This window comes from Zootoca vivipara, chromosome Z2 (assembly GCF_965207765.1).
Source record: "Zootoca vivipara chromosome Z2, rZooViv2.hap1.1, whole genome shotgun sequence".
Taxonomy (NCBI): domain Eukaryota; kingdom Metazoa; phylum Chordata; class Lepidosauria; order Squamata; family Lacertidae; genus Zootoca; species Zootoca vivipara.
Genome location: NC_142585.1, coordinates 26,274,816 through 26,300,361, shown reverse-complemented (window position 1 = coordinate 26,300,361; position 25,546 = coordinate 26,274,816). Strand labels below are relative to the sequence as shown.

The following is a 25,546-nucleotide window of genomic DNA, read 5'->3' as shown; positions in this document are numbered from 1 at the left end:
TGTCAATTTTGCATGTCTTCAATTATCTGCATGTCTTCAATTAATTTTGCATGTCTTCAATCATAGGTCCATTCCATCTTGGTTTTGATTAATTTAAAGGAAAAAAAACACATGTGAAAAAATTCATATGTAAATTGTATGGACTTTAGGCACATTGTTCCCTTGCATTTCCCCTTTGATGGACAAACAAGGCAGGCATGTAAATAGGTCTGTAGCTTAGGGCTCTACTTGATATGGTGTTAATTTTTTGTGGATGCACGTTTGTTTGGTTATGCTCATCCCCACAGTCCAGAGGCTTCCCCACACATGCCATTTACATAACAAAAGCATACATCCTAATTGCATTGATGCAATTATAGTCACATGTGGCATTGTCTATATAGGAAGCGGTGCTGGTGGTCTCTCCAAAATATCACAGAATCTGACCTCTGTACTCCTTTGTTTCTATAGTATATTATTAGGGACACCTCTTCTAAAAGTCCAGCACATTCACAAAACATTCCCTTTTCTATCTAGACACACTTCTAGAATCCAGAAATATTAGCTGAATTAGCTTCAGCATGGTATGGTGGGCCCCCCCCTCTTTCTAACAGCTTGCGTCATTCTGAAAAGGATACAGTCGTGCCCCCTCAGGGGGGATGCCCTCCCTGCTGTGCAGATATTATATTATTTGTTATGCTAGCAGCTGTCCCTGGAGGGTCTGATTGATTTGTACAAACAAGGACAGAGGCTCTAGGAAAGACAAAGCTTGAAATATTTCAAACCTCAATATTTTAGGGGTTTTCAGAGCCTTCTTATGTGGGTTGATTTAAGGTTCAGGTGACAGAAGAAAAGGCAGATGTAGAGAAATTCCAGATGGGTTCTAAATGTGTAATTCCCACTCAAATTGTAAATCCCTGTAAAGTGAAAGCTGAGAAATGCAATCCACGTATGGCACATAATGGATGATGGGAGAGAGCTCAGCTGACAGCCAGAGAAATTGGCCGCTGCCCTCTGGAGAGTATTCATTCAAATGAGTTTCCATGGCTGAATTTCAAAATGGCCTCAACACAAAGTGTTCATATCCAACTGATTGCCAATGCAGAACCTGATGCTTTTTGAAGTTTGCATACAACATGTTTGAGGTGTAAAATATGTATTTTTATTACAGGAGGTGAAAGTAATCTCTGCATGTGGCAAACACACATGCTTGCAGTTACATGTGTCATGAGGTGAGATCGTCTGTACCTCCCTGATGTCTGCCTTTTGCTGGAGCTGCATCAGCAGAGATCATTCCATATCCAACTAAAGGGTTAATTCTGTTAGTATTCACAAGTGAAGAGGGGGCAGGTAGAGGTGTTGCTTAGCAACCAAGCAGAGTACCATTATGTTTGCTGCTGAGGTAGCATGTGCTCTGATTGATGAATGAGTTCTTGATCTGTATGTTTGGTTGAGTGTCTCCCTGCTATGTATGAGGCCTGAAGTAAGAAAGACAAAAGCCCTCTGTATATGTCTCCTCCAGTTATGGTATACAGTTTTTGTTCGGTTTTCCTCAGCAAAGTGTCATCAGCGTTTCTTTCTCTCTTTTGACTCCGACTCTGTTATTTAATTGACTTTACTAACACCTTTTCCTCCAGAGGGCTTCTTTCCCTCATAGGCAGCCATTTTGAGGGGCAAGTGCCCATGGTAGCTCTTATTTTTCTAAGCCTACCCACAAACCAGAGGCTTGTATAGTCACACACATCGCTCCATCCAGGCAAGAAAGCGGTATCACTACAGTTCTCGGACACACTATGGGTGTGCAAAAGTGTGTGAGGATGGCACAAAGCAGGGCTGATGAGGGGTGTGGCCCAGGGGAGTCCTGTGGGCCATATACATACAGGGTTATTTTCGACCAGAACTCACTGGAACCATGGATGCCAGTTTGAATAAAATGTTGGAGGGGGGAAGGTAAGCCTCGTCACGCGTAATTGATCACAAGGCATGGCGCACACACCATTTGAATGGCAATCCCTATAAACTTTTGGGGCCCTCAAATATTTTACTGGGGGGTGAGGGCAAAAGGACTTTCTCCCCTAGGAGCTGGCTGAATTGGAATTAAGTTCTGGCACCTCTCAGGTGGGTGCCACTGCCATTCTAAAAGAATAGCACCGGATATATACATACATAATTTTATAGGTATGCTGCCTTTCCATGGTTAAAGCCATGCTCAATGCAGTTTACCACATGAAAAAATACATAATTAGAAATATAACAAAAAGTAATCATAACCAGTGAGTAAAACATCAAAAAGTACACAACCAAATTGATTTTTTTTCACATAAATCATAATATCTAAAATAAAGATACCCAAAATTAATATCAATTACAGCAGCAACCCCCACCCCCACCCAAACCCCAGCCCAAGAGTCTGTTTAGCAGCCTCAGCTTTTGTAGCTGGAGTCAGTCCAGGCCTTCCCTTCCCTGATCAGGTGGGGAAAGTGCTGAAAGTCAGGAAGCAGGTTTTCCAGGATTCACAGCAAGAATAATCTTGGGCCTCTTCAGCAGCCTCAGCTTCTATAAAGAGCCCTGGAAGAGCACGTTCAAATGGTAAATTCCTGTAAAGTGAAAGCTGAGCCTTGGGTTCCCACCTCTGGGATACATCATGGGAAATATGGGTTTGCTACCATGATATGTAAGTCTGCAACTGTGGTCTTTCAGTCTTTTTTGAAAAACTCTTGAACTTTCAGCACTTTTACATATGTAACAAAATTTATAAGCTGCTTAATAAAATAAAACAAAAACCTGCAATTGGTTTACACGGTGCTTTTTTTTTTTTTTTAAGATGCCGGCACTCACCATGGCATTGTTACAGTAAGCGCCACACTTTTCATATTTGGGTGGGGGGAGGTTCAGTACCCCCAGGAAGAAAAGGACCGGGTTTATATAAAATAGTAAAAAAATGTTTACAGGAAAATACCAATAGGATTTACAAACTATCAAAACAAGCAGGTGAGCAAACATAATAAAACTCTCAGTATACAGTGGAATCTCGGTCTTTGAAGCGTCTCTGAAGCTGAACAATTTGGAATCTGAATGCCGAAAACCCAGAAGTGAATGCTTCTGTTTTCGAATGCGTCTCGGATGTCGAACAGCTTCTGAGGCGTGTTTCTCCATTGAAATTGCAGACCGCCCATTGCACCTCGCTTGTCAAATGTTTCGGAAGTCGAAAGGTCTTCTGGAATGGATTACGTTCGACAACCAATGTTCCACTGCATGTATAAAATCAAGAGAGTTTAAGAATGTCTGCCTTGCCTAAACAAAAGCATTTTCAGCAAGCATCAAAAAGAGCACAACAGAGACATCTGGTTGTAGAGCACAGGTGCTATCAGTGTTTAAAAGGGAAGTACGCAACTATGTCATAACTATGTCATAATCATAGTGCGCTTTTCCCTTTCAAAAGCTTGAAAATCCTAAGAAAAGATACAGACCCTGGGTCTGCTCTTTCTTCACCTCCTCCATCTCCTGTGGGGCAGAATTAGGTTAAGAGTGGTCTGGAGGCATTCTAGCACCAACCCAATAGTAATGTTTTGAGTTCTGCTAGGCTCAAATCAGATTTCATTAAGAGCCAAGGATTTAATAGGCTCTAATTCCTCCCAGCCATTATCTTCTAATCTCTACTCTTCTTCCTTCCCATCTAGCTGGTGCTGCTCCAGTCATTCATTCATTCATTCATTCATTCATTCATTTGTATACCATCCTTCAACGAAACAGGCAGTTCACAACATAAAAATCAAGCGGGAGAGAAAAAGGAAGAGTTCTCCTGTGACTGGAATTGAAATACAAGATGGACAATCATTCCAGAGTCACAGAGCCAATTCAGACCTAATAGTCAATCATGATATCGCAAATGGACCTGTGATAGAAGGTCCATTTACATCAGGCATCCCCAAACTTCGGTCCTCCAGATGATTTGGACTACAATTTCCATCTTCCCGGACCACTGGTCCTGTTAGCTAGGGATCATGGGAGTTGTAGGCCAAAGCATCTGGAGGTCCGCAGTTTGGGGATGCCTGATTTACATGCTCCCTTCCGCTCCCCTCTTAAAAACCATCAAAAGGAGATTAGAAACTTTAACTTCCACTTTTAAGCAAACCATAGTTTCCTGTTACCTCCAAATTCAGGAATAAGTGATTTGCTTAAATAGTGGTTTCAGAACATACTGCAGGTTGATTGCAGCTTCTCCCAAGTTTGGATGTACTGTGGGATGGTTGTTTGTTAATAATAATAATAATAATAGCAGAGGTGAACGTTAAGAAACGTTCACCTCGTCATAAATGTACAAAAATACGCCAGGTAGGATCATTCATGTAGTGGGGAACCGGTTTTCAGTTGATATCTAAGACAACCAAATACATTTGCCTTGTATTGGAGGTAAGTGTCACGATCCCCAAGACTCAGATTTCTGAGCATGTGGAGGGTGGGGGAAGTTTTGGTAATATCTCTTGGGAGTGCCCTCCCTGTGGAACACCCTCCCATCAGAGGTCAAGGAGATTAAGAACTATACAACTTTTAGAAAACACCTGAAGGCAGCTCCGTATCGGGAAGTTTTTAACGTGGCTGGGGAAACCTAGCCAGATGGACAGGGTATAAATAATAAAATTATTATTATTATTATTATTATTATTATTATTATTATTATTATTAACCAGACAGGCAGTCTGGTTGTCTGAGTGGTTAGCTACATACAATCTAAGAACAAAACAAAACAAAACAATAGGGAGCCCTGCTGGATCAGCCAATAGTCCATACACAGTGATACCTCTGGTTACGAACTTAATTTGTTCCAGAGGTCCGTTCTTAACCTGAAACTGTTCTTAACCTGAGGTACCACTTTAGCTAATGGGGCCTCCTGCTGTTGCTGCACCGCCGGTGCGCAATTTCTGTTCTCATCCTGAGGTAAAGTTCTTAACTCGAGGTATTACTTCCTGAGGTGTATGTAACCCGAGGTACCACTGTAATCCGTCATCCTGTTTTCACAATGGCCAACCAGATGCCTACATGATAAGCCCACAAACAGAATCTGAACACAGCACCACTCTTCTCACCTGTGATTCTCAGCAACTGGTACTCAGATGCATAATGTTTATGGCATTGCAATTAATATTCAGGGTGTGTTTCTTGAATTGCGGTACAGCCACTTAGAGTTGTCAAAAACAGACTTGCCTGTTACACTTCTGGTATTGCACTGAGTAAGTAAAAGAATTTCAGCTTCTTGAATGGTGTTGCATATGGTCCCTGGATAGGATTACGGCTCTTCTGTAAATATCATTGGGTGGGTGGGGGAAAGTTGACACATATTTCCCACTCTCCTTCAAGGGTATTTTTTGTCACTCATTCTCACCAATCCACTTGATTCCCAGTTCTCCTGAGCTGACAATTTGCATACCATTAGGGTATTCTAGTACCATGTGCTGATTAATTGATTGATTTCCTTGATCCATCGACTCCCTGTTCAAGAAAATTTACAAGCAGAAGTGATTTAAAATATATGCAATTTAGTTCCATAAAATTCCACTTGTAAAATCCAAGCAGAAACAACTCAATTAAAGCAACAATAAACTGTTCATTATGGAAAGCCTAGCAGCTTGGTAGAGATCAGATTTTACCCCCTCCAAGGAGAAAAGTAGAAGGAAGGTTTGCTTGATTGAAGATGGAGAAAAACATACACACATGAACATGACTAAATATATACAGTGGTACCTTGGGTTACAGATGCTTCAGGTTACAGACTCCACTAACCCAGAAATAGTACCTCGGGTTAGGAACTTTGCTTCAGGATGAGAACAGAAATCGCGTGGCGGCAGCGCATTAGCAGCAGGAGGCCCCATTAGCTAAAGTGGCACCTCGGGTTAAGAACAGTTTCAGGTTAAGAATGGACCTCCAGAACGAATTAAGTTCTTAACCCGAGGTACCACTGTAAATGTATTTCCTCCACACCAGCTCACCTATGCTGTTGTATGAGCATTAGTGCTGGAGAAACAATAGAATAAGTAAGTGCTTTTCATTCATTTGCTCTAAGCTTATTAGGAGGCTTCCTTGTGCTATAAACCTTGCCATATGCCGAGTGAAATGAGCCTCTCCTACTCAGCATCCTGAGCTTTCTGTAAACACCTAAGGACATGCAAGGACACAGGCACTTGGGGAGGGTGCTTTGAGGAAACAGTGAAGAAAAAAGAAGTCAGCATTACTGTAATTAGTGACCCTCAATAAGGAGAATTGTAGTCCAAAATATCAGGAGGGAACCAGGCTGGTGAAGACTTGACTGGACCTAGTGCAGAAGTGAATGCATCCCTTACTAAAACCCAGTGACATCTGCTTATCTTTTGCCATAGAAGATAGACTTCTTTTTCCTTCTGAAGGTCATGATGCAAATCAACATTTGGGGTTCACAGAAGGGATGTACAAAAGGGCCTTAATTGATTCTGACATTCACTCAGGTTTTCATCTGATATTTTCCTTTCTGCTGCAGTTGGTTTCTTTTACACAAGTTGTCTTCTGTTTCATCCTCTGCTGATGTGAAAACATACATATTCTTTTATGTATATCATGGCACACAACAGGCCTGCACGGTGCTATTTTTCTAGAAAAAGAGGTGCTGGAACTCATCACGAACAACTCCCTTGTTCTCTTAGAATGACAATGGTGCCCATCTGAGAACTGAGTTCGAGCAAGTTCCAGCTGAAAAGATGTCCTGGACCTGCAGATCTCAGCCATCAACAGATATTAAATATCAGTTACATTCCCTAGATGTTCCCTTTCAAAGTTAATGAGATTCCAGAGGTCTGAAATCCCCTGCTGGTCTGCTATGGCAAAAGAAAACCTCCAAAGAGTCTTGTGACACCTGAAATACAAAGTTAATGAACTGGCTAAAGGTCCATCACAAACCCATCTTTAGCTACAATTCCAGCAGTGGCTCCAGGAGGTTAATCTGGACGGCCTAGAAGCCTCCCTTCAACTCTTAATATTCTAAAATATATATTCTTGCCTTAATCCATGTTTTGTATGACAGGAGTGGGAAAAACCTGAGGTCCTGCCTAAGGTGGGTGGGGACAGAGGGAAAAGTAGGCAGAGCAATGTAGGCACTTACCTCTGTACAGCTAGGCAAAAGGCAGAGGTTCTGCACACTCACACCTCTTCATCCCAGCAAGCAGGAGGCATTACAAAGGTTCAACGACAGATTCCAGCCAGGCAAAAGCTCTCATTTAAGTAGAGCACAGAGCAGAGAGGATTGGGGGAGGCGGCATGGGGAACAGCCCTAAGGGATGGGTAGAGGTCCACATACGGTCACTGGAACTGTTGTTCCCTACCATTATTTATGACAATAATACTTGAATGTAGGTCACTTGCTCTGTGATGAGGAGAGAGCCAGGGGCTGGGGCAGGGCAAGGTTCATTCTAGATGCAAGATTCAAGGAGAACAGAGTTCTGACATTGCTTCAACATAAAACATCCTGCTTGTTTTCCCACTTGCACGGGAAGGTTCTCCTTTAATTAAAGGGGCCTAGCCCTCTCCCGTAGTCTCCTACTAAGGCAGAAATGAGGGAGTCTCTGGTCCTGCTGGCTTGTCTCTAATGGAGTAATCCAAATCTGAGGACATTAGTGCCACATTCTTGGGCTGGAAGGACACTGACCCCAGAGGCTTACCCTGTAGCAGCATGCCTTTATCCTTCTGGTTCAGACTATGGCTCTATGATCTGGAGAAGACTCTGACTCCTGGTTACCAATGGTAGGGGCAGAAAGAGATTTGGTCCCTAGGTGTGTATAGTCCTCCTGGTGTATAGCCAGGGTGTTTCTGTGCTTTGGCCTCTATATATTCCTGCATTGTGTCCTCCAGATTTAGGGTTGCAATCCAGCAACATCTGGAAGGCACCAGTGGAAGCCGTATGCCTGGTTATGCATGTGAAAAATCGTTTAGGATTCTTTTGAGAACAAAATTCAGCAATGATGCAAAACACACTAGGCATCCTAATCTGGTATTTGTTTACTCAGAAGTAAGGTCCAAATAAATTAATGTGCATAGGATTGTTGCTATAGTCTTTTTTTTACAAATATTTTTCATTCAATTTTTCCAATTAACAAACAAAACAAAACAATAATTTTTATACAATTCATCTTAAATTCCCCCATCTCGCCTTGCTCTGCCGAGCTGTGACCTTCCTCCCTCCCTTCATGTGGGTTTCTTATTAACTCCTGTCTTGCAGTTCCTTATTATCTTTATATCAGTCAATTCGTAGGATTTATTTCAATCCTGCAAGTGTTTTTAAACTTCTACAGTTTTTCTCCATGTAGTCCACAAATTTACTCCAGTCTTTTTGGAACCTTGTCTCTCCTTGGTCTCGGATCTTGCAAGTCAGTCTAGCTGAGTCTGCATAGTCTATCATTTTCATCTGCCACTCTTCGATTGTTGGTAATTCCTGAAGTTTCCATTTTTGGGCTAACAATGTCCTAGCCGCGGTTGTCGCATACATAAACAATACTTGATCTTCTTTCATAATCTCTCCTCCCATAATTCCTAACAAAAACGCCTCCGGTTTTTTGGGAAAGGTTTGTTGCTATAGTCATTAATATGATCACAGCTCTTAAATTGGCAGGCAGAAATTAATTTGAAATTATTGTTTTTTATTGTAGCTTGTCTGTTGAATTTGGGCATGGTCTAATTTTTCCCATGAGTGAGCATAAGGTGTTGGTTTGTTAGATATGTTGCAATGTAGAGAAGTAATTATATCGCTGACAGCCGTAGTATTAGTTGACAGGTTGTTTGATGCAGTTGCCCCAAGGCCATATCTCTTTCAGTAGATACAACAGTGCAGCAGAGACATCTTCCTATGGCTCCAGTTTTCATCAGAATAACTGTTCCTGCAAGAAGCAAATCAGAGAGAGAGAGATTCTCTCCCTTTATGTATATAAGAATTTCTTACTGTACATGATAACAAGTGTCTCATTTTTGATCTGGGATAGTATCCTCTTGGCAACTATTCTGTTGGTTGTAATCCTTTGAGGAATGTTTTGAAAGTAGTTACTTACTAAAATATAGATAACAGCTCCTTTTTTGTTGAAATACTGTTTCTCTTTATGGTTACCGTATATTCCGGTGTATAAGAGGACTGGGCGTATAAGACGACCCCCAACTTTTCCAGTTAAAATATAGAGTTTGGGATATACTTGCCGTATAAGAAATACGACCCGGAGTATAAGACGACCCCCGACTTTTGAGAAGATTTCCCTGAGTTAAAAAGTAGTCTCATACGCAGGAATATACAGTACATTAAATGCACTCAGCAATTAGGATAATGAGTCTGGAACAGACTCCCACAAGAGGTGGTGGACTCTCCTTCCTTGGAGGTTTTTAAGCAGAGGTTGGCTGGCCATCTGTCATATATGATCTAATTGAGATTCTTGCATTGCAGGGGGTTGGATTATATGACCCTCGAGGTCCTTCCAACTCTATAATTCTATGATTCTATAAATATGTGTGTTTACAATAAAAGCCTTTTCCTTAGCACTTCAGATGTTTATGAATGTTCTGTGGCATCACAATCACCTCAGACAATCAAAACAATGTTCCTCCCCTAGTCTTGACTGTTTGTCTCATTGTGTATGAGACTGTATGTCTCATATCACCTTGTCTCTAATAGTATTCTAAACCCGTTCCTTGGGGGAAGGTTTTTTGGGCATAAATGGCTGCTCCCTTTTGGAACTGCTTTTAATTGCTGTAGTTAACTCTTTTTTTAATGGTTGCTGCATTTTAAAAACCTTTCTCGCGCTGCTATTTCAGTGTTTAATGGCTGCTTAATCAGTGTTATATTGTGCTTAAAATGGTCAAGTGTGCATTAAGTTTAAATTGGTGGCAATGAAAGTTGTTTGTTAAACCTAATTATAATCTGGAAGCAATTTTGGGTGAGCGTGGGGGGGTTGCACTTGGGAAGGAAAGGGTTAATCTTCTTAAAACACGCGCGCGCACACACACACACACACACACACACACTGCATCCACTGCACAACTATTAGTTTTATATATTTTTATGTATGTCCCATTGGAAACTGTTTTCTGAGTCCAAATGGGGAGGCTAGGGAGGGGACAAAGAGAGAGGGGTGAAGAGAGGGGAAAGGAAAGAAAGTGAAAAGGCAGAATGAGGGGAGAGAATGGATGGTGTATCAGAGCCCTGATCTCACCTGCTGCTCCACACCTGGGCTGCATTCACTTCGCAGTTTATTCCATTTCCTTGATACTTCTCTAACTCTTCATTTCTACATTATTTTTGGGCTTTCACATCACCTAAGAGCCACTTCCAGAAAACTAATGGAATACAGAGCACACTCAAAGCTCATTTCCATGTTATTTGATTCCAAGGGGTGGGTGGTGGGTGGGATGTGTTTGCAGCCCTCTTTGCCTGGAAAACCACAGAAGTAAAGTGACTAAATCTAGAGCAATATGCCAGCGTGCAGACCTTTCCTGCGGTTTTCATGGGGGAATCACGAGGGGACAGAAGCACCCATGTGCAGAAAGGGTTGTTGGGGAGCAGTGACAATGGCATTCATTGTTCTTGTACCTAAGCTTGCCCCTGCCAAGGGCACTGGCGTGAGTTGCAAAAATCGTTCCTCTCTTGGTGCCTCAACAGAGGAATCTGAATTCTTGTGTGGGCCATTGCAGCAGCAATTCCAGGGGTGGGTGGGCGGGCTGGTCAGCCAAATTTCGTCCATGGGCCAAAGATTCCCCACCTCTGGAATAGAATGTGTGTCTGTGTGTGAGAGAGAGAGGGGGGGGGAGGAGGGAGGTATTTCTGGTACTACTGAAGGGGAGGGTGAGTTTTGCCCACCTCTGTTCCTGCTACTACAGCCTTTTGTTGTTGTTGTTGTTGTTGCTTAGTCGTTTAGTCGTGTCCGACTCTTCGTGACCCCATGGACCATAGCACGCCAGGCACTCCTGTCTTCCACTGCCTCCCGCAGTTTGGTCAAACTCATGTTCGTAGCTTCGAGAACACTGTCCAACCATCTTGTCCTCTGACGTCCCCTTCTCCTTGTGTCCTCCATCTTTCCCAACATCAGGGTCTTTTCCAAGGATTCTTCTCTTCTCATGAGGTGGCCAAAGTATTGGAGCCTTTAAAATTACATAAATACTACAGCCTTTAAAATTACATAAATACTGGGCCCTCACCACTGTTTTAGATATCCATCTGTGTTTAAGAAATGTGATTGCAGGAGGAGCTTCTCTTCCTCTGGCTCTACTTTTATTTGAAATACCCCATTGCTGTATTGTCACTGGTGTTTTCTAACCCCTTCCTTCTTTTCCGTTCTCAAAAGGGGAAAGTTACGTATGTTCATCTGACAACCTTTTTAAGAAAGTGGAGTATACCAAGAATGTCAACCCCAACTGGTCTGTCAACGTGAAAACCTCCGCCAACATGAAAGCGCCTCAGTCCCTGGCCAGTAGCAACAGTGGTCAGGCCAGGGAGAACAAGGATTTCGTGCGCCCCAAGTTGGTGACCATCATTCGGAGTGGGGTGAAACCCAGGAAGGCTGTCCGTGTGCTGCTGAATAAGAAGACGGCACATTCCTTTGAGCAAGTTCTCACCGATATCACAGAAGCCATAAAGCTGGAAACAGGAATCGTCAAAAAGCTGTACACGCTGGATGGAAAGCAGGTAAGACCATTTTGTTCAAATGCCCTCAAGCCTTCCAAAGTTTCACAACAGTACAAAGAGTGGAAGGAAATACACACATAGAATTGTGTGGCATTTGCTCCAAATACTCAAAAACACCATCAAATTCTTAACCAGGGAGCCTCAGAATGGGAGACCTGTTACAACACTGGTGTCTTTTCCTCTCCCACATGCTATTTGGAGTCTTCGGTCAGTTTAGAAGCCAGAATTGGAACTCCTTCCTAAATTGAGACAGTATCCTGTTCGGAGTTTCTCATTTTCTATCCCACATTCACTCCTGCCACTTGATCATAAGCAAGACCTACTCACATGATGGGTGAGCAGGTAAGCTGATGCTCGTGTCTACACTGAAGCTGTGTATACACTAATATCAGTCCAAAATAATTCATGTTTTTCCTTAACATGCTGCTTTCAATCTAGATTGATTCTAGGTCCTGCCATCTTCAAGGGTAGGTGTGGCTACTTGTCACTTGCTTGAAAACCCACCCCTTGATTAAGTTAATCTTGCCTTTTGCATCCTGCACATCTCCCAGGTGAATGAAGAAGGAAGTGGGGTTTGTAGTATTGGTGTACAGCCACTCACAGTCATTGTCGAGGTGTGGATATACCCTCGTGCGCACATACACTTTGCTAGGACAGCCTACATCTGTTTTCAAATTGCAGTGCAGTATAATGCAGAATCAATTTGCAAGAAGTTTTGTTTTTTAAATGAAACCAGTTTATTGAACTGCTTTTCAGGAGCAATTCAGCAAATAAATAAATAAAATAAAATAATGCAATAGATCTAGATTGTGTGTAGACTACATTGAAAAAGCAAGTACCGAGTCTCCAATTTGTTCTAGAATAAAATGCCATGTATATACAGTCTGAGCGGCGTAAGTTAGCTTCCTTCACAACTGCATCACAAGTCGTTCTAGGGAAGGGTCCTAGCTCAGTGGTAGAGCACCTGCTTTGCATAAGAACATAAGGAGAGCTCTGCGGGATCAAGCCAAAGGATTATCTAGTCCAGCATCCTATTCTCACAGTGGCCAAGCAGATGCTCATAAGAGACCTGCAAGCAGGACCTAAGTGCAACAGCATTCTTCCAACTTGTGATTCCAATCAGCTGGTTTTCAGAGGCATATTGACAGCCTTCTCCACTCCGAATTTATCTAATTTCCTTAAAGTTATCCACGTTGGTAGCCATCATTACATCCTGTGGAAGCAAATCAGGTCCTAGGTTCACTCACCAGTTAGGTATGGGATCCATCCCTGTCTGAAATCACTGTTGTGAGCACTGGCGGAGGAACAGGGGTCTGGGGGGAGCGCACCGCCCTGGCGGCATGATCCCGGTGGGGTGCCATCATGGCTGCCCCTCGCACTGGGTGACACCCCCCCGCAGGCGGCGTGCCATGCCCCCAGGACGTATGCCACGCCCCTGCAGGCAGCGTGCCACGCCCCTGGGATGCGCGCCAGGTTCCCCAGGGTGCACGCCAGCTATGCCCCCGCCTGCTCTCCACCGCCCCCGCCAGAGCTTGAAGCTCCGCCACTGTTTGTGAGACAGCATAATATTGACCTAAGTCAACAGTGGTCTGAATCAGTATAAAACCCCTTCCTTCCTTTCTCCCATATACAGATTCAGCCTTCCCCACCTTATGCCTGACCATTAGCCATGCTGGCCGATGCTGAAAGAAAAGTGTTCTCCACCCAAAGGGTACCATATTGGAGAAAGCTGGCTTAATTCATAAGCAGGAAAATCACATTAACCTCCTTTTGAAACTTCCTTATTTGTCCCTGGGGGGAAAATGAGTGAACAACCCAGTATGTTCAATATATGGGCAGCTAAGGGGGGTGGGGTAGGGGCAGCTGTCCCCCCCATCAAGTAAATCAATAAAAATATCTAACTAACTGAGATTCTGCACCCCCAACATAAAGCCACCCCTAACACAAATCCTGGCTATGCCCATGGTTCAATATGCTAACATTTAAATGTAGTTAATGAAAAACTGGGAATCTTTATCTGAACATCCTTTCAAATATTTGAAAGCTGCTCAGTGCAATCCTAAGCATATTTCCTCAGAAGTAACTCTTGCTGTGTTTCATCAGAACTATTCCCTAGTCAGCAGGTACAGGATTGCAGCCTTAGCCCTTTCACACTCTACAATTTTATAATCTGTTGCAATATCCTCTTCTCATTTCCCTTACCCATGTTTTTCCATATTCCTTCTCTGATACTAAAGCCATGCTGACTAAGTGAACATCTACTGAAGCCTAAAATTAACCTGCCAAAGTAGCCACCATCTGTTCCTATAGAAGCCAGATTTTTTCATGTCAGTGGTTATGTTACTAAATTGTCACTGGTATTAGTATCAGGCGAGAGAATGCAGCCAACCATTGGAGGAAAACAGATGCATCAACACCACTGTCCTGGGCACCACTGAACTGTGAATATTCTCCAAAGGATTCTCCCTCTGCTGCTGCTGCTGCTGTTGCCGCCACCACCACCACCCCACTTTAAAATAAACAATGCAGGCAGATTGTACCAGAGTATTGTTTTGGCTTTAGGGCACAGTCTCAACAGTTCTCAAGCTTCACACTAGTCAGAACGTTTTAAAGCAAAATGGGTTTCTGTCTGTCTAGAAACAAAGTGAGTTGGAGGAGTGGGTAGAGATCATTTGGGGTGAACAGATTACCTGGCATATTGCATCCCATTATTGCTGTGGAGGAGTCAGCTGAAAATGTTGTGCTCCTCTTTCCTTTGGGTTTATTACTGAGATTTTCCAAAAGTATGTCTGGAATTGGCACATGGACAGTTTCCTGAAGCTTTAAAGTGTCCTGCTGTTCATTGGTTCTCTCTCTCTCTCTCTCTCTCTCTCTCTCTCTCTCTCTCTCTCTCTCTCTCTCTCTCTCTCTCTCTCATTCCTCAGCCCCACCCTGCTGCTTCTAGTGTGTGCAGACAAATTAGAGTGCAAAAAGGAATGTGGATGCAATTCCTTTTGCACTGTACTTCATTGGTAACTGAGGGCCAATCCACACTTCCTCTGGTCCCACTGCTTTTCCATGGGGATAACTGCTCTTTAGTGTTCAATCCGGTTTCACCCGGATTGCCATTTATTCCAATCTATCACTAAAGAGCAGATTTTCCCTTGGAAAGGAGCAGGCAACAAGCTGGATGAGCCCTTAGACTGAACAAACACAAGGGACTGAGAATGCACATGTCCAGCAGTCTTAATGAAGTCCAGAAATAAAATTTTAAAATTGAGCCTAGGAAGCTGTCTTATACGGTATTGACTCATACCATTGGTCCATCTAGCTCAGTATTGTCTACACTGACTGTCAGCAGTACTCCAGTACTGCTGGAATGTTTTTTCAGCCAGGGTTTGAACCTGGGGTTTTCTGCTTACAAAGCAGAATCTCTAGTGCTGAGCTGTGGCCCTTCTCCATAATGCTAATGCCAAACTCTATCTAGCTATCTGTATACATACATTCAAATAAACTGTGCCTTTCTTTAGGGCTAGTTTTCAAAATGAAGAAAAGAACTTCTAGGTGAGCTGATCTAGAACCCTCTGGACTCCCTGCCCTTTGACTTCCCTACCTCCTAGGACCTCTTCCCCATCCACATCTGTTCCACAAAACTTCTCCTGCTCAGCCAAACTGACAATGTTGCCTTCCCTCACAGACTTTGGAATACAAATATTTTTACAGCTTTGTTCCGACTTGTGCATGCAATGGAGGGCAAGGGGAGTAAACTAGGGACTAAAGTGACATAAAGCTCACAGAGCCAATGTCCTAATTGCTCACAATAGTGAGCAGGCCTGATGTGAATTTTTTTTAAGGGCATCAAATGAGTTTTTTAAATGTTCATTAAAGGGCATCAAAGGATTTACTGGCATCATTGGAGACCTGAGGGAGCATCTCCACCCCCTTCATTCTGCCCAGGGACTGAGGTCCAGCTCCAAGGGCCTTCTGGCGGTTCCCTCACTGCGAGAAGCCAAGTTACAGGGAACCAGGCAGAGGGCCTTCTCGGTAGTGAAGCCCGCCCTGTGGAACGCCCTCCCATCAGATGTCAAGGAAATAAACATCTATCTGACTTTTAGAAGCCATCTGAAGGCAGCCCCTTTTAGGGAAGTCTTTAATGTTTGATGTTTTGTGGTATTTTTTATATTTTGTTGGAAGCTGCCCAGAGTGGCTGGGGAAACCCAGCCAGAGGGGTGGGGTATAAATAAACATCTCAAGTTCTTGCCTTGCTCATCAATTGAATGTTTCCATTAGGTTACAAGTGATGGCATGAGAATGTACAACATGCAGTCAGGATCTGCATGTTGTGCAGGCCTGCTGGAGATTATGCATAACCAGATATTGAACAAAATTCAGCCAATATATACACATTCCACAAGGCCATGGTCTTAGGCAGTAACACTTCTGAATACCAGCTGTTTGACACCACAGGAGAGGAAGATGCTCTTGTGCTTGAGTCCTACTTGAGGGTTTCCCATAGACATCTAGGTGGTCACTGTGAGAACAGAATGCAGGAATAGATAGGCCATCAGCCCGGTCTAGCAGGCTCTTTTCATCTGTGAAACGTGCACAATTCTCTCTTAATGGACAGGTTTTTGCTCATTCTGCACATATAAGAGCTATATTTGGGGGAAAGGTTATCATATGCACCTACCAAAAACAAATGGGGAGGAGGAACATTGGCTTGTTGTTCCATAGCTTTTATTTTCCTAAGTCTTTAGCTAAGTGCTGCTGCTGCTTCTAAATGTTACCTGTCTTTTCCAATGAAGTTATATACATATTCATGTGTCAGGACATTTGTGGTTTTACACACCAGAGAATTCCTAGCCCTGTTAGAATGTTTCCCTCTAGCAGTCTTTGCCTCTACAAGGATGTAATGTGGCAGGTGATAGGTGAACTCAAGATACCTGCTGGAGAAGCAGATGCAAATGTGTATCAAGGCTAGGTCACTGCTAGATTCTGCAGAGCTCTGTGAATTTGCCACTTTTGCTAGATGATGCATGAAGTGAGATAGTTCAAGCAGTGGAAGAAGAAGAAGAAAAGTTAGCGAACAGCCATTTCCACAGAAGGTACAAATACAAATGAAACCATTGTTTCCAGAGCTATGGTGGTGCCGTTCTTCAAGAAACAACACTTAACATGTTTGCTTCAGACCCATAACATTGACTACACATTGACATGTGGGTATTCAGTAGTTCAGCGACAGCTAACCTGGTCCCCTCAAAGTGTTGTTGGACAACAACTCCCATAAGCCTCCACTAGCATAACCAATGGTCAGGGATGATGGCCATTCCTGCTAGCTCATACTGATGAGGGGACCAAATTTTGCATCCTTGAAAGCAAGGTCCTCAAATCCAGAGAGAAATGTGGGCTTGGCCAGAGGATCATGAGGATGCCTAGGATGAAGGTTGGATTGGCCAGGTTTGGTATCTAATATATTAGGAGTCTGTTGTTTTTCAGCTAAAGCCACTGATATCAGGGATAATATCAATTGTAAAATGGTGAGAGAGATTTTAAATGGCAGCACTAGGGAGCAGATTTTTTTCAATGAATGATGACCTTTCTATTATATCCTACTTTGCAAAATGGAAGATAATTTAAAACCAGTTTGAGGAGGGATAGTTTATATTACATACACAGAGGAACACACACACACACACACACACACACACACACACACACACACACTGCAAATGTACAGCAGCTGGAAAAGTGCAGAAGGTCAAAGCTTTTGCAGCTCTGCTCCATGAAGAACAATGGAAATAATAAGTGGTATTGACTCCACAGGAATAATTATGCAGCCAGTCTGCCTGCAGGGGAGCAGGGGAGAACAGGACGGTGGGGTCCTTCGTTTCTATCCCCATTCCTCACCATCTGTTGTCTGCCACTTAGCTGATATCTGTTCCACCGGCAGGGCCTGAGAAAGTTTGTTCTTCTCTTGGCAATCTACAGATATCTGTCCCTACCATGTGCTGATGGGCTTGAAGGCTCAAGAGCCTGGTAGGGGTACTTGACCTCAGATACCATGTCTGGTAGAAGGGCAAATGGCACAGTCTTTCCATCCCTTCTCCTTTTTGACTAACTTACGTATATAAAGTATTTGCTTGAAATATACATCTTCTTTAAAAAAGCTGACTAGAATACTTGGTGTAATTGTATGTTCCTTATTTCTAAGCTATGTGAATAGAAATAAATGTATTCGTACTCTCCTCCAACATCTCATGGCTCCACGAAGAGGATTCTTATGCACTTGGTGAATTTCTGAGGTGCACATTCTTTTACTTTTCTGCCAAACTTTTTTGTATTAGGCTTTCTTGGCCTTGGTCTAAGAACTTATGGAAGCTTCTGCTGATCTGATCTTTTTATATTTTGATTTACTGCATGTTCTAGGTTGCTTTGTTGGGTGCTTGTCAAAAAATCAAGACATGAGCAAAAAATGAGAAGCCAATAAACCAAACAAAAAACCTGGTTGGAACAGTAAAAAAGGGTGGGATTAGTTATTTATTTACTTCAAATATTTACAGACTGTTTTTTATCTGTTCTGATTCTTCCAGAATTCAGTTTCATTGCGTAACCCCATGAGATTCTAACATTATGAGAGATGGGAGCGGGGGACCTCTCTCTGTCCACCTTTCTCCAAGCTTGAGGTTTCCAGGCCTGAGAGGGCCCTGAGCAAAGTGTCCTCTGGTGGGTCTCTTTCTCCATCAATGGGCCATGGAGGGCTTACCTAAAGAAAGAGACCAGCAGTCCACTGTGTATTACAAGATGGCTTAGCTGCCATTTTAATTTCACATGGTGCCCTGAGATAATGTCCCACTAGAGGCATTATGGGAAATTTAAATTGCAGTAGACTTGTCAGGCAACAGCCCTGGGCCATACCAGGATGCTGGGCAACAGCAACTGCCCTGGGACACCAGGTGCTGATGCTGACCCAGATTAAAAATTACTTGAATATATACTGAAAGGTTTGTGAACTTCTTAAACCTGAAAAGCTTTCCTGGAGAGTTCATTTCTGGACAACTCAGCTGTAATGGGACTGAAACACTCCCTCTCGCCTTCCTAATGCAGCCGTATCAGAAACCTTATCAACTGCTGGCAGACTGCAGGATTACATGTAAATGAAGTATCAAAGGCTAGAATTAGAATATTAGCTATGATGGATATGACTTTTGCATGCTCAAGTAGGCTTCACAGTGGATCAGTGGATTAAAAGCATCCTAGCCTAGATATCTTAATTCTTGCTGAAAGTTTAAGGCACTGTTTTCACTGAATTTTAATATGGTGTTATTACTTTCTATGATACTATGGATTTTCTATTATTTTAGATAACTGCAGTCACTGAGGTTTACATCTGGACAAGCATATGTCAGGATGAAATGAAAGCAATGAGACTATTATAGCCAAACATGCCAGTCAACAAACTGCTTCATTGCCTGTGTAGGGAATTTTTATTTTTAACTTTTTGGCATCATTTGTTGTTCAAAATTTGAAATGGAGTTTTGCTGATGTTGCTAGCCTAGATCTTTAATCCTTGTTTTTCAGTGTGATTAGGGACTTACCATCAAATCACCCATAATCACCAATGATTGCATGTTCTCTGCATATTTTTTTAAGCAGCAAAGGAAACTCTCAGCTGTGCATAATAGCAAGGATTTGGACACCTCTTAATTACTAATGTTAAGTATTCAATTGACAAATCATCCTCATTGCATGCTAATTAGTGTCACAGTCCAAAGAAGAGATGGGCACAATATAGACTATAAGCGCTATGAGGTCCAAGATGCCTGTTTTAGAAGCTGTATTCGTGCAGTCAGTGTGGTGTCCTCCGGATCTTTATTGGAATACAACTTTCATCATTCCTGATCTGATGGGTGTTGGCCAAGAGTTGACAGTGCCCACTTTGCTGCGACTGCTGCCATAAACAACTGCATATATATATATATATATATATATATATATATATATATGCAAATATGAGTACCAAGACAATACAACTAACTGGAGAAAATATTGCACAGCCCTCATGAAGAATTCCAACCATAATGTCTTCCTCAGGGTCTTGGTCTCGGTGCTGCCTTTGTAGAACTCAGTAGGGGAAAGGATGGTGACAAAACTCAAACTGTTACCCATTGGGAATGATAAGGGGGAAGGCAAGGAGCCCATCAGTAGGTGGAGACAAAGCCCATGACAGGCAAAGCCAGAGCAAAATAACACTCAGCACCAACCAATTTTAGTTCCTCTGCCCCTCTCCTGGACAATCACTGGACTGCTTGTAAGTAAGAAGATAAGCAGGCGGGAGCTTGCTAAGGGCAGGCTGTGTTTAGTGAGGCATTTGCCTTTATGGGTTAGCCTCCTTTGACAGCCACGTTTGTGCTAAAGCTAAAAAAATAAATAAAACCCAGAGTCTCATCCTGCAAAGCCACAGGTGTTTTGAAGGCCCAACCTCAGCACGAGAGGCTCTCCAAGGGCAATATTTAGGCCATGAGATAAAAACCTTCCTGATTCAATGTCTCCCACCTTCCCTTCTTCACGTGCTTCCTTCCCATAACTCATGGCTTTGACTGGTGTGTGTATTCCCATTCCCCCAACCTCCCATTGTGTAGTCTGGCAGCTGCAAGGACCAGTTGCTAGGTGACAGCCTCTGCAGCACAAAGCGCTCCGGCTGGGCAGGTCAGTCCTGCCATTTTCAGACAGCTGTGCATAATTTCTATTTGCCTTTCTCTCACTGTCACTAAATCACAGGGAGCCGAATCAGCATAAAACATCTAATAGAGATTAAAGGGCTGCACTTATTCTCATTGCTTTATTCTTCTTTAAAAAACCCTTCTTTGGTGAAAAGAGATTGCACATGGGTAGGCTTGTCTTTGACTAGAGCCAGAGCAGTGGGGTTAAAAATTAATGCTGGGCCAGAGTATTTTAATTAATTAATTTTTTTGCATGGGGGGGTTGTGTGTGTGTGTGTGTGTGTGTGTGTGTATGTATGTGTGTGTGTGTGTGTGTGTGTGTGTGTGAGAGAGAGAGAGAGAGAGAGAGAGAGAGAGAGAGAGAGATGGGGTGGGGTGAGATTACCTTTGAAGGAGAAAGAGCTGTAGCCTGTAGCTCAGTGGCAGAATACTTGGTTTGATGCCCAGCATCTCTAGTTTGGACTGGGAATGTCCCCTGCCTGAGATCCTGGACAGCTTCTGCTGGCCAATATACACAGTTATTGAGCTGCATGGGTCAGTGGTCTGACTCTATAAAAGGCAACTTCCTATATTTCTGCAAGGGGGCTATGAACTTAACTTCCTTTTCTTTGTTAATAGGGGGGAAAACGCCCCACTTCAGGGAGCTAGTGGGCTGACCTCAGTAATCCAAGGGTGTTCCCTTTGTAACTGAAGAACCTTTTACCCTCCAGATGTTGCTGAACTGCAACTTGCATCATCCCTGGCCATCAGCCATGCTTGCCTGGGGCTGATGGGAGTTGTAGTTCACTAACATCCGGAGGGCCGAATGTTCCTTGCACCTGGTATAGAAGGCCATTCCTAGGCAGGTTCTCGGGAAGGTGGGGGAGATGACTGCTCTAATTGAAACAGAGTTTGCCAGCATGCAAAGTTGAGATCCATTCCAGACACATTCTGTCTCTGTGCACTGCTAGAAGATCAGATCCAGATTCCTTAGATGGCATCATTGTAATCAATGTTAGTCCTACTCAAAGTAGACCCACTGAATCCCATGTGATTCAATGGCTATGTGTCTGTAAGTGTGGTGATTACAGAGAGTGAAAAGTCTTATATTCTATGGGCAGGGAGCAGGGTAAGGTGGAACCCTGATCATCAAATGCTGATTTTCAGAGTTGAATGAAATTGTAAATGGAGATAGTAAATGAAATTGAAATTGAAATTGTAAATGGAGATGAAGGTAGATAAACAGATGGTATCTGAACATGAGCACATGAGTGGGTGGGACATTTGGAACTAGGATGATCTTCATTCTAATCCTCTTTCACTCAGCTAACCCTTTTACAGCTATTATTATAATGCTCACACACCTTGACTGAATTTCTCGGAAATGAGTTCATTGGCTAGATACAGACGACAGCTGGATCTGCTGGGCTTTTGTCTTCTTAACAGTAGGGTTGCCATATTTCAAAAAGTACAAAACAGGACACCCCGAAAGTTGCTGAGCTTTTTTTAAGGAAACACCCAAAATTGTTGAGCTGGAAAAAGTGACTTTTCAGTTGATTTGCCTAGGAACCAGGACAAAGCGCTGCCTTTCAGAAATCCCTCCCCTCCAGACATCAATTTGGAGGTTGACATATGTCTGTTTCTGGAGACAACAGAAGAGTGTGCCTTTGGGGGTGAAGTCAAACGGAGAATTACAGCACCTGCTGTGGCTGTAGAGACTAATATGTTTTATTGCAAGTGGGGCAGATGAAGTTGTGTTGCTCCGCTACTGGAGAGGAAGAAACATCTCTTAATTGTGGGTTTTGGCCTACTTGTCAAATGCCACCCACATCACAAAAACAGAGTAGTCGCAGCGGTGTTGCATTCTTGCCCGTATGTGCATTGGGAGGAAGGATTTGTGTATCTGGCTCTGCTAGAAGTAAGAAGATTAAATCCTTCAATTAGCATAGGATTTGACACAGCAGATAAGACCACAGAGCCCACTGAGGTTTCTGCCTCTTCTTGATTTCCTATCAGACAGTGCAGCAGCTCAGATGCACCAGTGTTAATCAAGATGCCGTATGCTTGCTCAGACCTTAGCTTTTGCAGGGGCTTAAACTCAGAACCTGTTTTAATGGAAGAGGCCATAGCACAGTAATAGAGCATATATTTTGCATGCACAGCATGTCATGATCCAAGGGGAAGCCCACCAACAAGGAGGGGTGGTAGCCAAGATGAGGCAAAGTAAAGGTCAGAGGGAGTTCAAGGTGAAGGGAGTTTCAAGGTATTGGTTCAGGACCAAGCACAGTGTTCCTGCCACTGAGGCTGGACATCCAAGTTGTCTCACCTAAGTTCTGGAGCATCTGACTGAGTTTCAAAGCAGTACGAGATGATTATTAGTCAGAGGGGAATTGCCAGTTCCTTTGTCTGTAAACAATGACTTCTTTGTGGCAGTAAGGGTTTCCACCTGTGAGGATGTCTGCTTAGCGTTCCCTTGGGGCACTGAAGAGTCAGTAGACCAGCTGTCAGAGTCTGGCAGCTGAGGTGTCTCCTGAGGGCCCAGGGGACTAGAGTTCTGTTCCCAGCAGATCCGCAGAGCATGGATCCATCTTCACCTCAGAGCTTCAGTTGCCAAAGGACTCTGTCTCCAAGGAAACTTTATCTGGGGTCATGGTACCAGATCCCAAGTTAAAAGGTGGAAAGGCTAGGAACATCCTCTGCCTGAAGCCTTGGAGCACTATCAGCATGGATAACACTGAGCAAGATGGATCGTTGGTTTGATGTTGTGCAAGGCACTTAGGAGGGGGGCAGCAAGTAGTTTGCATCTGGCTAGCTGAAGCTTTCCCACCCCTGCCTTGCAGCACAAACACATGAAGTTTCATTATACGGAGAGGGGTCACTGTTCCATCTAGCTGAGTACTGCCTGCAATGACTGGCAGAGACCCCCTGGGTTTCAGGTAGGGATCTTGCCCCAGCCAAGTCCGGTAGCTGCCAGAGTACTCAGACTCTAGGGGCATATGTGTCAAGTTCCAAATAGTATTTATAGACCACATGGGGTATGGATGCTGATCAGAAGGTGTACCCTCCAAAGCCTAAACTGGAGACATATTATATGTGGTTCCTTTTTGTATGTGCTAAGCTGCATCTACAAAGACAGGACTGAAGCTTTTCCTCTGAACTGGTACATCATGTCAACATAGCTTTGCCAGTCTCTGTGGCTGGCTGGTCCTTTGGAAGGAATGCTGGGTGCATGTGGCTTATTAATTCCGCTGCCAAGTCTTTTCCCAAGCTGGCCTTTTGTTGTAGCTTATTTCTCACCGCAGAGCTCTTTTGATTCCCAGCCCCCTCCTCTCACTGGAGCTTCAGTTCCTCTTGGCTGCTTCTTGCTCACCCCATTGTTACTCCATTTTCAGCCTGGAACTGCATCTCCCCAACATGCACGTCCAGACTATTAGCAAAGTTGGTCCTTTCTCTCTTTTTCTCCCAAGTTCATGTGACCTGTGCCTTTCTTGGATCCAAATACTCCAGTGCATTGACTCAACTCATGTAAAAGAGACAAAAGAGTCAGCAAAACATAAGTTGGGCTCACCAGAGCCAGCTGGCAGTTCAGTGTGTGTGTGTGTGTGTGTGTACACACACGTGCGTGCATACAGGGGGGGGGAAGGTGGGTCACCAAACTGTTACAAATGCTTGTTTTGATCTTAAAAAAATGAACTAGAGTTCACAGAAACAGTTGTGGCTTTCCTTAGGAATTATACTGCTATGTCATAAAGTCCTGTGGAGTGGGGGCTGGCACATTCTGAAAACTGTAATTTTAAAACCAGCTGAGTGTGACTGAACATGCCCTGAATGATACATTCAGCAGAATCAAAGAATGCATGCTTTTTCTAGAGTTACACGCCTAAATGCTTTCCATATACACCCATACAGCCACCCACCCCTTTTTGTCTTTAGCGAACTAGCATGGCAGAGATGGAAGTTCAACCTAGCTTTCTCCCATGCATGAAACCATGGCTCAAGACTCTATCCCACCCCTATCAGACAAGGGCCTTGAAAACTCAAGAAGATGCAGAGGATTTGCATGTGAACCCAAAAGCAGCTGCCCTCTTAGAGAATTTAGCAGTACATTTTTATAGGGACATTACTGTCTTTTTTGAAGATTAATGTTTGTTCTGATTCAGCAGTAAACAGTAGGTTTTCCTGGGGAAAGCGGTGAAACAAATTAAAAAGCTTTCAGACCTGTGCCTAGTAATCACACAACAAACAAAAGTGTGAATGAGCCCTTACCCTTATTTTCAGGAGTCAGGGAACAGCTCATTTGGTTAGAGCATGGTGCAGATAACACCAAGGTATATGGGACAGTTGCATATTCCTGCATTGCAGGGGGTTGCGACTAGATGATCCTCAGGGTCCCTTCCAACTGTGCAGTTCTATGGTTCTATGAAACCCTTTTTATCCGAGAAGATCTGTTCATGGTGCTGAATGCAGGTTCCATTATCAAAACAACTCTGGGCAATGGAAAGGGAAATAAACTAGAATGACCCTTGGTATCACATCCTATTGGAAGATCTAGTTTAATTATTTGATCATCCTGATAGCCATACAAACTAACAAACCGGTTATGAAATGTTTATATTTTGGCATAAAGTCATGTCACTTTCCTGAAGAAAGGAGAGGAAAGTTTACCCTGATGTTAAGTAATATTTTCATTAACATTCATTATGCATACCGGTAGAACAATCGGCCAAAAAGGGAAGAAAGCAGGATTGTTTAACATTGTAGGTTCTTTTTGTCTATATTTGCATTACAATTTAAATTTAAACTAATATTCAACTTCCTCCTCTAAGTGTTGGGGTTTTTTTTACTAGATGTTTCACACAGCACAGGATGACATGCATGTACACCCCCCCCCCCAATTTTATCCTCATAGCAACTGTGAAGTAGGTAGGCTAGGCTGAGAGACATCCATGAACTTGCAAAAGCCAGCCAGCTGGTTTTGTTAGGATTTGAACCCAGGGCTCCTTGGTCCCAGTCCTATGGTCTAATCAGTATACCATTTCCCCTTTTGGCTGATGAGATGTCACTATGTTTACACACGTATTCCTACTTTCTAAAACCCCATCACAAGGTTATCTTAATATATCCAAAGTATACAGTTGCACTGTGGACAAGTTTCATTTCATCTATATGCTTCTTTTCATTTTGAGTTTGGAGCATTAAAAACACG

At 43.2% G+C, this 25,546-nt stretch overlaps 1 protein-coding gene across 2 annotated transcripts in view; it reads left to right on the top strand.

Annotated features, from left to right (window-relative positions):
• The window catches only part of DCX (doublecortin), a 103,123-nt gene that overhangs the window by 10,258 nt on the left and 67,319 nt on the right, over positions 1 to 25,546 (top strand). For both annotated transcript variants that reach the window (XM_088664644.1, XM_088664645.1), the window contains exon 3: positions 11,322 to 11,662. In XM_088664644.1, coding sequence (XP_088520770.1) covers positions 11,322 to 11,662 — 341 coding nt within the window. The remainder of the gene's footprint in view (positions 1 to 11,321; positions 11,663 to 25,546) is intronic.